This window comes from Amia ocellicauda, chromosome 3 (assembly GCF_036373705.1).
Source record: "Amia ocellicauda isolate fAmiCal2 chromosome 3, fAmiCal2.hap1, whole genome shotgun sequence".
Taxonomy (NCBI): Eukaryota; Metazoa; Chordata; class Actinopteri; order Amiiformes; family Amiidae; genus Amia; species Amia ocellicauda.
In genome coordinates, this window is record NC_089852.1 from 21,699,880 (window position 1) to 21,713,837 (window position 13,958).

The following is a 13,958-nucleotide window of genomic DNA, read 5'->3' on the forward strand; positions in this document are numbered from 1 at the left end:
AGAGATGTTGGAGGTCACTAAATGTCACCTTTTTCCCAAGCCTAAATTCTGTTTCCCTAAGCTCTTCCAACTAAATTGAGTCTAATTAAGGTCAATGTATCCTTGTTCCCTGTTAATTGACAAACTGGTTTCCTATCTCCCCAGTTCATCAACACTAATATATAAACCCCTTTGTCTCCAGAGTTCATTGCTAAGTCTTGTTTGCCTCCTGAGCTACATTTCTGAGCCTTCTTTCCTAGTGCTTTGTATCCCTGTGTATCAGACCCTTGTTTCCTCCTTTGACTAACGGCTTTTAGATTCCCCTGACCATTCTGTTCCCCTGATCACCTGGCCACTTTCCTGTACCAAGTTCAGAGAGGGATGAGGTCAGGGGCGATTCTAAGGGGAGGAGTCCAGGGGGGCCACAGCCACCCCACTATGAAGCTTGGCCACCCCACTGGCCCCCGCTCTCATCACTCCAATTTTCAGGAGAAATTAAAAAACAAAACATTTTTTTACAGCGGAATTACCATACTGTGAAATGATTCATGTCTGTAGTTTTTACATTTTTAAGTTTTAACCAGGGGCGTTTCTAGACTTCAAATTTTAGGGGGGTTTTGAAATGGTGTCCAGGATGGGGGGGGGGGGGCGGGACGGTGTTTTCTTTCTAGTGTCAGATTGGGGGGCGTTTTCAGGTTTATGTGCGGGAAGGGGGGGTGCTGTTGGTGTTTTTCTAGTGTCAGACGGAGTATGGGGGGGGGGGGGTGTTGCTCACAGTGTTTTGCAGAGTTACTTCTTCATTCTTGGATTCTTTTGTTGTATGATGTTTAGAGGGGCTGAGAGAAAATACAAGAGTCGGCTGATGATGTTTTGTCTGACTGCTTGACCTTGCCGTTACTTCATAGTAACGCCCCCTAAATAGGGCCTTGCACCGCCCCTGGATGAAGTCACCATAATGAGCTTGTACACAATGGGTTGCATTTCACTTCTTTCCAGTGGAACTTCACTTTCAATTTGATAGGTTAGGAGGTTTTCAATGTATAATGCACCTGATGAAGTGTGTGTGTGTTGGGGGGGTCTCTAAAAGCAGAGTTATCTGATTAAATGTATGATTGTCGATTAAAGGTTACATTCCCCCTCTCTGTCACAGCTCGTTTGAAATTCCTTGGCACTGTGTCTGTGTGCAAGTATGAGCATGCATGTGTGTGTGAGTGAAGAGTCGCAGAAATCTAGAGAGAGATGTACCTCCAATCAAGCAGCTGCATGGAAGAGGTTCAAGAGGCAATCTCGAGAACAGTCTTAGAGAAGTTACAAACTACAGGCACGTTTATGCAGACCGGACAGGAGAGAAAGATAACAGGACCCACATGTCTGTCCCGTGATGAGTGCAAGTTCGTTTCGGTTCTGCCTGACAACTGCTCAGGAAAACCCATATATTGTCAAACCGGGGAGAATTAAGGCATACGTAATGTTTAATGTAAGGGGGATTTGTACGATGTATCAAGCCCAAATTGCTGGTGAAAACTGGTTCTTATCAGACTCTGTTTTTCTAGGTATCAGGGTTGAACTATAGCACAGTACCGTAGCACAGCGAGACCGTGAGACAGTGACCTTGATACATAAACACACAGGGAAAGAAATGCAGTTCTTCAGTGAGCATATATGTATTTTTGTCTTTGCGTGTCCCCGTGCATCTTGTTCTCAGCTCCCAGTTCGATAAATGAAGGGGAGTCTGTGTGAAAGTGTGACAGTCTAAATTTGGGTGAGTAAGGCCTGGAGTTCACACAGTTGTGCAGCTCCCTGAGCACCACAGTCATTGGACAACACAAGAAAAGTGGAAAGCTGCTTGGTCCTGAATTTCATTGGCAGTCCAGGACAAGGGGCAGGGTTATTGTGACAGGTCACTGTCTGTCACGGCACGGCTGCTGCTGACGCTCGCTAATTAGGTGCTCATTTGCTGTAGCCATGTCGTCCGCTGCCTCGCAAACAGGCTGCGGGCTCACGGCTGCAGGCATTGAGCACCCTGGCGATTGTGACGTCAGTGGCAGCTGTGCCTCGTCAATTTAACCCCTCTCCTTCCCCGAGGGAGGGAGCTAACCCGATGAGAAGGACTGCCACTACTACCCCTGACTGCCCGGAGCACCCTGTTTGTGTGGATGTTTGTTTGCTTTGTTTTTCCCCTTTTTTGTGTTTTCCTACTGGACTGAACCTCAATAAAGCCCGGACACCGGCGCAACCTAAGACCCTCTCCCAGCTTCTTGTGTCTGGCTTTTATGGTTGTCTGTCTGCAAATGTCTTCCCCTCCAGTTTGTGGTGATGCTGGGGACCAGTGCAGCAATCTGGAGGGCTGGAGTTCAAGGTATTCAGGTTTGTCTATAAAGGCTAAATTTAAGCACTTCAGTATAGTCTCAAGCTTGGAAGCAATTGGGTTTAAAAAAAAAAAAAGCTAAAGAATCTGCAGGACTGTAACTCTCCAGGACCAGGGCGGACCACCACTGTGTTATGTGTATTTGTTTTATTTGGTTTTGTCCATACAACCTCAAGCCAAATGACACAACATCACATGGTATTATACCTCTCCTTCAGGGTAATGTATCTATGTAGGTGTTGTGTAATCCTCTAAATTGAAAAGAATTAGTGCAAAGCTCTTGCTTTATTTCTCAATTATTATTCCATTTGACCGACACTCTTATACAAATCAACTTGCATGCAACAACACAGCTGCATCTGATCTGACCTGTCAAAAGTGAGACCTGGCAAAAGTTCAGCATGGAACAATTTTTTCTACAGAACCTATAGCTCCCTGAATAGACGATTGCTTTAGAGAATCGATTGATAGATTGAATGTGATTGAAAAGGATCATTTGAAAAATGTTTTCTAGTGTAAAACTCCAAGGGCTGGTGTCACAGACCCAAAGTCAAGGATGGTCCAATGTTATTCTGAGTACAGTAGTCTTGGAATAGTGAAAATCGAGGTCTGTGAAGCCAGCCACAAATGTTCAAGGAATGAGGTGTGTGGCTGTTGAACCGTGTAAAGAAGGCTGCCTCTGTGTCTTCTGGCTCAGTCTCAGATGTCTGGCAGTAGACTCTTCCTCTGCGTTACTCCAATCCTCTCCCCCTGTGTCCTTTCTCTTAGCTACTCTAATTATTCACTGCTGAACTATTAACCCTCCATTAGTGTAGTGCTTTGCATCATAATGTCTTTAATCGCTAGATTCGCCAACTAGACTTTGGGTGATAAAACAATAAAACAATAAAAAGTGGTGTAGGAGCTGATGGAAAATTACAAAAGTAGAACACTATTGCACTTACTACTTGCCTGCATGTTTCTACAGCTGTTTAAGCAACATACCTGTAATTTTCCTCTCAGAGGTTAGACACCAGCTATCTTGCGGCTGCTGCCCAATTCACCAGCATGTCACAGTGTACAGGGCAGCAGGGGGCAGTGTGTCACTGTACGTAAGGGTGTGACTAACCAGCCACGATTGCTTCTGAAGCCAAAGTAAACTGTAGACTTTGAGAATGACTTTAAATTATGCAGAGAGAGAGATAAAAGGTTGCCCAGTACTTAACTCTTGTGTTTAGAACTTTACATCCTAATTTGAAAAATATGCAACCATACAATACACAGACATACAATATCAAAGTAGAGTACAGGAGCTATAAATGTTGTTGGCACAGTACTAGTACGTAATCAAATATTTACAATTTTCTTCAGTAGCAACTGCAGCCTATGTTTGAGAATTGGGTTGGCAGTGCTCCGGGTTTGCTGCTCCCCACTGCTGCTTTTGCCCAGCTCCAGCTCCGGCAACTATGCTACTCAACATAGTGCCAACTAGGATTGGTCACTTGTTATAAACTGTTTCTTTTTTCCTTGGCTAACAAAACCAACTTAAGCATCTGTTTAACTGTTCAAACTGTAGAAAATAGTATCATACAGATTTTTGTAGAGAGATTAGGATAAATAATATATATTAAATTATATAGAAATTAAACCATTATGTTAGATGAATTCGAAATTAGACATTTTTGTTTTTACAGTGATCTAAAAAGTCTTTACACTCGTGTTCATATTGGTGGGTTCTAGTCTACCATGGAGTACACGGTTTCCCCTTTCTCAGTCCTTACTTGAGGGTAAACTATGGTTTAGCAGAATGTCTCAATATTTGAAGAACTCAGGCTTGTTCTCTGACCTGTGATTATAGTCCACTGATGTTGCAGGCTTGTGACCTTAACTCCCTGGCAGCCAAAGTTTGGCCAATCAAAAATCAGGATATTTCAGAAAACAGATGGATGTAAAAGCAGGCAAAATTAGTCAGATACAGAAATTGGTTAAAAAGAAATCTTCCAGAGGTAAGCCTACTTAAAGACTGTAGAGTAAAAAACGATTTTCCTTCTTTTGCAAGCTTTATGAAGGATGTGCACTGAGATCACAGAATCACTTGAGCTAAGAAAGGTGTGGAAGATTTACAGTTAAATAAAAAATGAATTGTTTACTAATTGCTGTGAGAACTGATTTTGTTTAATCACCCCCAAGACACAGCAATACCCATACATGTATATATTAGAGAATTACGGCGGAACTATTCTCCCGCATCACACGTTCCTGCGGGGCGGTAACTCGGTACGTACAGCCGTCAGTGGAGGAATGGCATCGCGGCGTACTGGGTAACTGCGACCAGTTGTAAGTGTTTTACGCTATTTACAGGCAGATTGTCTCGTTCTCAGTTTTGTAATTAATAGCGAAATAAACTATCAAACATATACAGTGTTAATAAAGGAATTACATGTATCCCTGTTTAGTGACAAACACGTTAAGCTCATCTAACGCTGACCTTCAGTTATCTGTGCAGGGAAAGGGGGCACACTATAGGTGACAGCACCGTAGCTGCCTTTTTAACTAAGTGTGTGTTTACATACATGTGCATTATTATAAAACAACAAGTACACACAAGCAGACGAGCTGTGTACATGCATGCATTTTTCAACAAGCTATAATTGCAACAAGACAAAATGCAATTCTGTTTGGGAAGAAACAGATACTAGAATAAACAAGGGTGGACATTTGATTGTCAGTTGAACTTCTGGTGTATGAATAGTTGTGTATTTTTGTTATGACCAGCATTTTGTATTGTTTATGTAGTATACTGTATGATAGTTTGATTAAACCAGTAAGTCACCAGCTGAATTAGCAACCATACTAATAATAATGATATACAGTACTACTACTAATAAATACGTTTTCGTCCCTGCTTTCAGTCTAACATTGTGGCCCTGTCTTCTGATTCTGATTCAAGGGAGACCTGCCCCCTAAGTGCTTTGCTTTTGGCAATGGCTGGGGCTTTGTGGGTCCCCAGAGGCCTGTGCTGGGTATACAGCAGGAGGCGGATAACGGGCATGCTATTGGACCCACTGTGCAGCTATGCCCCTCACTCACCCCTGCCCACTCTGCCCTCATTGTGCCAGCCTTGGGCCCCCCAGCCCAGCCGTGGGGTCCGTGTCAGCTCTGTGCTGTGGGCCGGACACAACAAGTGGTCCAAAGTGAAGAACATCAAGGGACCCAAAGATGCTGCCCGGAGTCGCATGTTCATGAAGCTGGCCATGATGATCAGGCTGGCTGTCAGAGGTACACAAAGCTTAGTCAAGAGAGAGGGGTGGACTCACAATTCACTGTGAGACAGCCCTTGAATACAAAATTATATTAACTATTAATCACTTAGAAATGATTTCTGTTCTTGTATGTGGCTGCAGATCACTTTCAGTAGCTGAAAAGTGCATAACGTAGTGAAAAGGCTATATACTGTGGAAGTGGTTAACCTTAAAAGCAAGCCTTCCCCTCCCACACATACACACAATCCCAGTCTGTGGAACTGGTTTGAATCTATCCTTCGAAAGGAGAGAACTGTGCGACAACTATTGATGTTTGTTACTTGTTACTGGCCATGAGTTTACATTGGAAAGTGATTGAAGGGTGTTCATAGGCAGTAGGAGTGTGTATTCACATTTCTGGGACTGGTCTGTATTTTTTTTTTTTTTTTTTAATTACTGGTTTTTGTTTCTTTCTGGCACAGAGGGAGGAGCGAACCCAGACTTCAATGTCCAGCTGGCTAATATAGTCGAGCAATGCAGGTCTAAGAACATGCCCAAGGCGTCCATCGAAACAGCCATCAAGGGAGCGGTGAGAATGTCCCAGGACAAGATTATATCAGGATTTTCCTGGATGGGGAGTAGGGACTCCCTTAGTTTACAATGGCATTAAAAGCAAGCTCATAATTTCTGAGAACCCTGGCATTTTTACATTTCACTCTTGACAGACAGATCATATGACTGTGACAAAGCACCATGCACAAAAGGGAGCAGGCTCTAATGTGCATAGATCCAGTTCAGCTTTGCTCTGAATATCAACACTTAGCAGTTGTTTTTCTTTAGTTCCCAATTTGGGAACACCCAGCTTATACCATCTGCCGTTTCCTGTGACAATATTTATTTTGGGTCCCATATGCATATCTTATATGTTCTCCCTGGCTGTTATTTCACAGATTCATTCAGTTCTTTGCCAATCAGAATCAGTACACGATCAAGGCTCTTTAAAAATATTGCACGAGATTGGCTGTCTGAAATACTTTAGAGAAAGCATTTGAGTATAACACTTCAACTGTTATATTAGGGAAAGGTCTAACATGGGTCTTCAACCATACTTGGTCCTGCTATCCTTTAGTTTCCAAAGCAACTGTTAGCTCAAAACATAAATGAATCAGACAGCACGTGGATCCGGCCAAATCTGAAATAACAGGGGAATTCCAAAGCTGTATAAAACATTCCTTTACTTCAGTTTTATACCGTCACTGTAAATAAGTGTGGAATTTATAGCCTTGAATAGCCCAGATATATCTCGTCAAGGTCCACTGCAGCATAAAGACATCATAAAGAACTACGAATCATGCATTAGACCTTCTGTGCCAAAGTATGTATTTTTTTACTTTCTCCTTCTGAAATCTGTGTTTATATACATATATAAACATAAATATATTTTGTAGTATTTATAAAAAGACAGAGGCATAATAAATGCAATAGCTAAATGCTATGTAGATAAGGTACAATAAAATGAACAAACATGACTCAATTATCTCATATGAGAAACTGGAATAACAATAAGGGAAACTTTGCCCTTTTAGCACAAAGCTGAAAGGATCTAATTGAGTATGAGCATTATCGAGAAATTGGTCAATGCTGATTTAACCCTTTCCCTGCCTCCTCGTCCACCAGGAAAAGTCCAAGGGCTCGGCCTATGTGCTGTATGAGAGCAGGGGCCCCGGCGGCTCTGCGCTGCTCATCGAGATCCTGACGGACAACAAAACACGCACCCACCAGGAGATCAAACACATCCTGAACAAGAATGGGTATGGCACAGCAGGGCTAAGCTGCCAATCCTGCCCTGTTCGCAGAGAAAGGGGATGAACTTGGGTTCTCTATTGAAACCAGAATTAATTTGTATCGGAAAGTTGCATGGCACAGTTTAGCAATGGGTTTCATATTCAAGCTTCCATATTCAGGGTCTGGGTCCTCTTGTTGAATGTTTTCACTCTGATGTTTTTCAGCCTGTTTGTAATCTTCTCGCATTTTTATTACTCATGAGTGACCCCGGGATCCTGGTCTCTTCCACAGGGGGGTGCTGTGTGACGGGGCGCGGTACAATTTCGAGCACAAGGGTGTGGTGACGGCCGCAGGGGAGGACTTGGAGGGCCGGACTGTCTCCCTGGAGAGAGCGCTGGAGCTGGCCATTGAGTCAGGGGCTGAGGACGTGAGGGACACCCAGGACGAAGAGGAGAAGCCTTTGCTTCAGGTATGGAGAGGAGGACTGCAGGAGCAACGTATTAATTCTGTGTGATTCCTGTCTCATGACTTGTATTAAATGGGGATATGCATGTATTAAAAAGAAACATTTGCAGTACCTATCGATTGCAAATGTATACAATATTTCACTTTCAAATTACGAATCAGAGTATATATGTACAAGTTGTATTTATTGAAGCTATATGTTTTTAACATGCAAATGAATAGAAGAATTCCTTTTTATTTTTGAACTTAAAAAAATATTAATAAGCTGACGGCAGACAATTATTTTTCGTATTTGGTCAAATTTTTCAGGTTCAAATTCAGGTCTATGGCAGTTATTTGCGTAATTCAGACCCATTGGTGCTGTTGAACTTGTTTGTATTTTCCACACTGGTATAGTATTTACATCAACAGGAAATAAATAAAGCATTTTGCTTTGAAGAGACGGGAGAGAGTTGCAAAAGCTTTGTCAGTCATGTTGTTTATGCGTTTAGCTCCTCAGTGAGTTGTCATTCTAGGTTAATTTATTTCTGTTGTCCCTTCCCAGCTACTCTCTATGTCCTCTCAGATTTCCCCTCTGTGGTCACAGCATGTCTGCCAACATGTTCAGTGGTTGTGTTTTGTCTGGCTCCCTCCTCCAGTTTATCTGTGATGTGTCCTCGCTGCGGAGTGTGAGAGAGGCTCTGGATTCCCTGGGGTTGAGGACTGTGTCGGGCGGCCAGGAGTTTGTGGCCTGCAATTCGGTGCAGCTCTCGGACTCGGATCTGGAGTCCGCATCACGCCTCCTGGAGGTGCTTAGTGACTGTCCTGACGTCATCCGTGTGTGGGACAACATCCAGGCTATGGACTAAACCTGTGACTGACTCTTTGCCTTCTGGCCAATGAAGCAGTGAGAGAGAGAAGCAGTAGGCTTCACAATCAATTGGCTTCGCTACAGAGATACTGTCTTGTTTCAAGCCAAGTCTTGAGCAACATCCTGTTGCATGTGAATTTCTTTTCTTTTTTTGTATTTAAAGAGGGATATATCTATTGCACCTCGGTGGCTCATCAGGTTAAAACTGTCCATTATTTGCGGTAGAGAGAAAAACAAGCATGGCTTCTGGGAGACATCAAGTTTGAGCACTTTGTTATTGTCCACTGGGTATATAGTGTTGCAAATTTCACAAAGTTCATGGATCCTCTTTTGTGCTCCAGCATACTTGTGAAAAAAAGCCAGTTGGTGTTTCTCTTGTTCAACACATTTCTGAAAAGCTGTTGGTAATGTCCTTATCGATGTCAAGCCAATTAATTGCAGTTTTGATCATGAGGAGGTTATTATTCATGTTTGCCAAACTGGCTCCACAAGAAAAAGTGCCTTTTAGCAAAATGGCTCAATTTAAATTCAGAGTTCCTAGGGCGATTTAATAACTTTGCATGTTCCTCTAGGTGAGTAGCCCAGCAGGTTTAGGAAGTCTGTGTCAGGACTGGGAGATAAGGTTACCATGTAAATACTGAGTTCAATTAGGTAATAAGAGATCAGGTGGATCACAAACCAGTAGATGCGGCTGCCTTTTGAGGAGCAAATTGAAGAACCCTGTTGGAAGTCATCAGTCTCCTGGGGGATACCTCATCCTTGTCAGTTATCCTCAAATGATTTCAAATCCTTAATTCAAATTTTTAAACTCCAAAAATGTATTGACAGGGTAGCAAAATAGATTGTTTTTCTTTTGTTTTGTTTATCAGGAGGGATATTGTCAAGTTTTACATCTAGTATAATCATATAATAGTTCACGTAGTTAGATTACAAAATGGTGACCAGAATGAAGCTCGGTACTACCAATTGGGATTGTTTAGACCTAACCACGTATTATGTCAGACTTTTATTTTTATTTGACTTTAATTAAATTTGTGCATAAGCGCATCTGTTCTTGTGGTGCTGTGTTACTGGGATTAAATCAAAATCACATGAACTAGTCCTAGTTTAGCCCTTATCCATTCTGGTTCAGATGAGTGTTACCCTGGGACATTCTCCAATACAGTGGATGCATCATGCAGGAAAACCCATGTATCCACTGAAATGAAAACTTAGCATTTCATCACTGCTTGGGATACGTGGTCTGGGGACTGTCTCCAGCTGCAGCTGCAGATGTTCACCTGATATTTCAAAACATGCCTTTGTACTCCACTGCATTTGCAATTGATACAGAGAACTGGAGAATAAATCATTGAAATACGAATTGTTCCAGTTGTCTTCTTTTAGCAACGCAACGTTTTTCAATTCTTTGTAGTATGAAGTAAGAACACAGATCGAATCGCGGGATGGATCTACACAGAAACCAAGTGACGTAGCAGGGTATAATGGATTACGCGTTTCGGATGCCGACGTCACCGATATGTGCGTGGCTGTGCTCGCGTCTGCGCGCGTCCCCGTCCCCCAAGCGCGTCCCCCCACCAGCGAGACCTGAGCGGAGGAGCGCGTCCCCGAGGCTGCCGTGTCGCTCAATTAATCACGAAATGAGCATTTAGGCGACATCGTCTCGTCCCTGAAAGCAGCGTGCAGTTGTGTCACACTGCGCCGGAAAGCTTAAGCGTAGTTTATTTATTCTTGGACTTGTATTTTTTTATTTCGGAAGCTGGCGGATGGGTTCCGGTGACTGCATTTTTTTTTCTGTCAGGAAATTCGCTGCAACCGGATCAAAATGTACTTTGTCGTGCGCGCAGGGACTTTATAAAACAGCGTCGGTGGCGGCTGTAACTTCGTGTGAAACGCGGGTGTGTCGGGCGGTTGAGCGGCTCCGTCCGGCGCTCTGGTCGCAGCACAAGAAAACTTTTTGGGGGGCAGAGTCCTGTAGTTCAAGTGCCTGTGGCGGACGTGTTTATGACGCTGGGAGGTGAAATCATTAAAGAAGGGGGGACATTTGACATCTTCGTTTCTCAGGCGCGGTCGGAGACGGGTTTGAGTGGCGAAGTGTTTCTATGATCATTATTTTGCAGCTGCTTTCCCTTCACCTCGGAGGAAGAGAAACGCAAATGGGCAGAACTGATTTTCCCAGTCTGCGTCAAAACGTCATGGGTTTGCATGCTTTAGACGCCTGTGCGCTGGTTTAAAGTTTGTCGTTTGGTTATCCGGCGCAAAGCAAGCCAGCCGCGGTGCTGTGCGGCTCCACCGCTTCGGGCTGAACTTATTCCTCGGGAGTCACGGTTGATCTCCGCGCAAGAGCAGACAGCCATTGGCGGCGCGGAAAGAGGTTACTGGACCAAGTCAGCTGTTTCAGTTGGGTTTGTTTTTAAAGCCATACGTTTCTCCAAAGTTTGGGGATTGAAGCACGGCCGCTCTCTCTCGGGTTGAGAAGGGGAAACTGCCAGGCTTGCAGGAAGGCGACCGAATCACGGAAGCCGTTTGAGCGTTTCCCTTCAGTGCAGCTGCACACACATGGATTTCATAAGTGCCTTGAAGATATTGCATTTTGTGTGTTGGCTTTAATGCATTGCTTGTGCATGGTATTGTCTCGGATGCCTGTTGTGTACTTTTCACGCAGTCCCTCTTTGCAGCGGCTAATTTTGATACGGGGCCAACATGTTTGAACCCTATTTGGCGTTCACCACAGTGCTTTCCTTTTCATCACTGCGCTTTGCAACCGAGTCCAGAAGACTGTCTCCACTGTGAGGACACCACCGACACGTTTGGACTTTTATACTGGGAATGTCATTCATCAACCGGGAAGGTATATATGTGTGCAATAAGAAATATCTGAGAAAAAATCGCCTACGAAACCAAAACAACCAAAGCGACTTTCAACTTTAACCCGGCAAGGACTTTTTGTTCTGGTGTCTCCGGGAAATAATAAGTGCTCGGACCTTTTTTGAAGTAGCAGACCTGACGTTGCATTTACTGTGGCATGGCTCCAAAGACATCTGCTCTGTTCCTTGTGGTTTGCAAGTCTCAGTTCCAAGTAAGGCCGATTGAGGACTAGAAGAAATGCATATGAAAAGTTAGCAGCATTCGTCTCCAGCCGAGTTTTCCTACAGGTTGTGCCGGACTGAGCGACCCTGGACGCGCACACTTGACTGGCTTGGGCGAGAATCGGGTGTCTTCGCTGCAGGTGAGGATGCCAGCTCTCTTCGCCCCTCACCGCAGTGTTTTTCATTGCATGTGTCAAGCTTGCTTACTAATAAAGCCACAAAACAGCGGTGGGTGCACAGATGGGGCTGTATGTACAGGTTACACAGAGGTCAAGTCACAAACATTTGCCTAAGAACGTGTTTTCTTTGAAAGTCAGCAGGAAGTAATTTTGGAGGCAGGCAGTTGCCATATCAGTCTATAACTACACACATTATATATTGTGTGTGTATAAGCTATAAGAGGAACATCTTAACGGAACATGGCAATGATCTATAGCCTATGTTTAAAAAACACTTAATACATGGAAAGTAGGTTGATTGATTTGCTTCTGAAATTAGCATTCAAGGAGGGGAATTTAGAATATGTGTGAGATATTTAATGCCCTGTCCTGGTGAAATGAAGAATACAGCATGTCCCAAATAAATACCAAGGGCCTGTCTAACAAATACATACACCAATACAACAAAAGTTACAAATAAAACACTACATGCATCAATTAAAAGACTTTCTCAACCACTGGTTCCTACAATGGACAGTTGCATTGACAGATCATGTGGTCCTGATCAAAGTCTGGTGGTTTCTTTAGGGAATCAGTTATGCACATCCAACCCTGATTCACTGGACTGCTGCGATTCCTTATGAAGTGTGTTCTTGTTTAACTCTAGCCGAGCTCTTCTCTGCCAGTGACAACCGTGCCAGAGCATTGACTTGCAGTACAGTGTCTGTAGAAAGATGCATCAGCTAACCTGTTGCTTAGGGGCACATTGAAACAATGATGGACTGGCATCATATACCTCTTTGATTTGAATTTTCCTAATTTTTGATGTGGGTGTCCTTCCAATTTTGATTTTTAGGATTTGTCTGAAAGGGGTTTTCCTAAGTCGCGTAGATGAGAATGTTCCAGCCTTGATTGTTGTGTTGTGCATCTCCTTTGATTTGCTGGGGCAAGACAGAGGGACACTGTCTTGGAAGAAGAAGAAGAAAAACCACAGTGCAAAACCACAGATGGAACTGTTGGGATAAATACTGAACAGTGTATTTTAGGGTAATGGGAAATCCTTCTGGAGAGGCCAGCATGCTCTAAGGTTATCTCATGATGTCCTATACAGTTGATAGACATCTATAGGGAAATTGGAGATGCAGGAGATGACTTGAGATCTCCTTTTAATTATTTTAATTATACTTATTAACCCGCCCCCCTTTACTTTATAACTTTACAGTCTTTCTGATTTGTGTTGTGGGGGTCAGCAGTCAGGCACAATATGGCACGGTCTTAAAGCTGACGGGTCGAACTGGATTTCCTCAACAAACTTCCTAACATGTGCTCCTCAGCATTATTCATGTGAATGATTCCATCTGTTCTATACTGTATTTATCCCTCAGAGCCAGAACAATCTAGCACAGCATAGGTAACCCATGTCTCTCGATGTCTTTAATTGCATGGATTTAGGGAATGCACTACGGACAGACTGAAAAATAAATGTGAAAGTTAAATGCTTTCAGTCCTTTTACAGAATACTTGATCAATGTTGTCTCGATCTGCAGTTCTGCAGCCTTTTAAAAACATTTTTTTTCAATCAACAGACATGCGTGGGTGGGGGAGGGGCGGTGGATGGAGAGAAGTATGTTTTGTGTCCTCTGCAGCAGCTACTCTTAAACTGCGTGCTCTCAGAAAACAAACTTGTTTTAAAAATTAATAACATTGTGCAAAGGTACTGGCAACAGCACACAATGTCAATTAAAAATGACAAAAGTATCCAGCGCACCTGAATATTTGTGTGTCTGTCCCCTGAAGACACTTCAGATGGCTTCACAGTACCCCACTTAATGTAGTCTACTCTGAGAACAACACTGCCACTAATGCTTGGCACCCTGGTGGCAGGCAACAAACCGAAGACTAGATGTGTGTTATTGCATCGGGTTTATTGTACTAGGAGGTGTTAAACCTCTTGATCAGTGAAGGAGGTTATGCATCTATTGTTCTATGTATAAGTACTATGCTTATTTCAATGCTCCCACCACATTAAAAATGATCACTACA

The 13,958-nt window shown here is 43.3% G+C and overlaps 2 protein-coding genes across 3 annotated transcripts in view; both read left to right on the forward strand.

Moving 5' to 3' along the window:
• The first annotated feature begins 4,581 nt into the window (after nt 1-4,581).
• On the forward strand, nt 4,582-10,031 carry taco1 (translational activator of mitochondrially encoded cytochrome c oxidase I). Its single transcript, XM_066698469.1, has 6 exons — nt 4,582-4,663; nt 5,277-5,605; nt 6,051-6,157; nt 7,246-7,379; nt 7,645-7,822; nt 8,457-10,031. Exons 2-6 carry the CDS (start codon nt 5,311-5,313, stop codon nt 8,664-8,666), a joined length of 924 nt encoding a protein of 307 aa, XP_066554566.1. The 5' UTR covers nt 4,582-4,663; nt 5,277-5,310; the 3' UTR covers nt 8,667-10,031.
• Nucleotides 10,032-10,237: 206 nt separating this feature from the next.
• Nucleotides 10,238-13,958, forward strand: part of map3k3 (mitogen-activated protein kinase kinase kinase 3) — a 33,284-nt gene continuing 29,563 nt past the window's right edge. Inside the window, exons 1-2 of one of the 2 annotated variants that reach the window (XM_066698471.1) lie at nt 10,238-11,747; nt 11,824-11,897. The gene's annotated coding sequence lies outside the window, so the exon portion shown is untranslated. Of the gene's footprint in view, nt 11,898-13,958 lie in introns of both variants that reach the window. The other variant, XM_066698470.1, reaches the window with a different exon arrangement.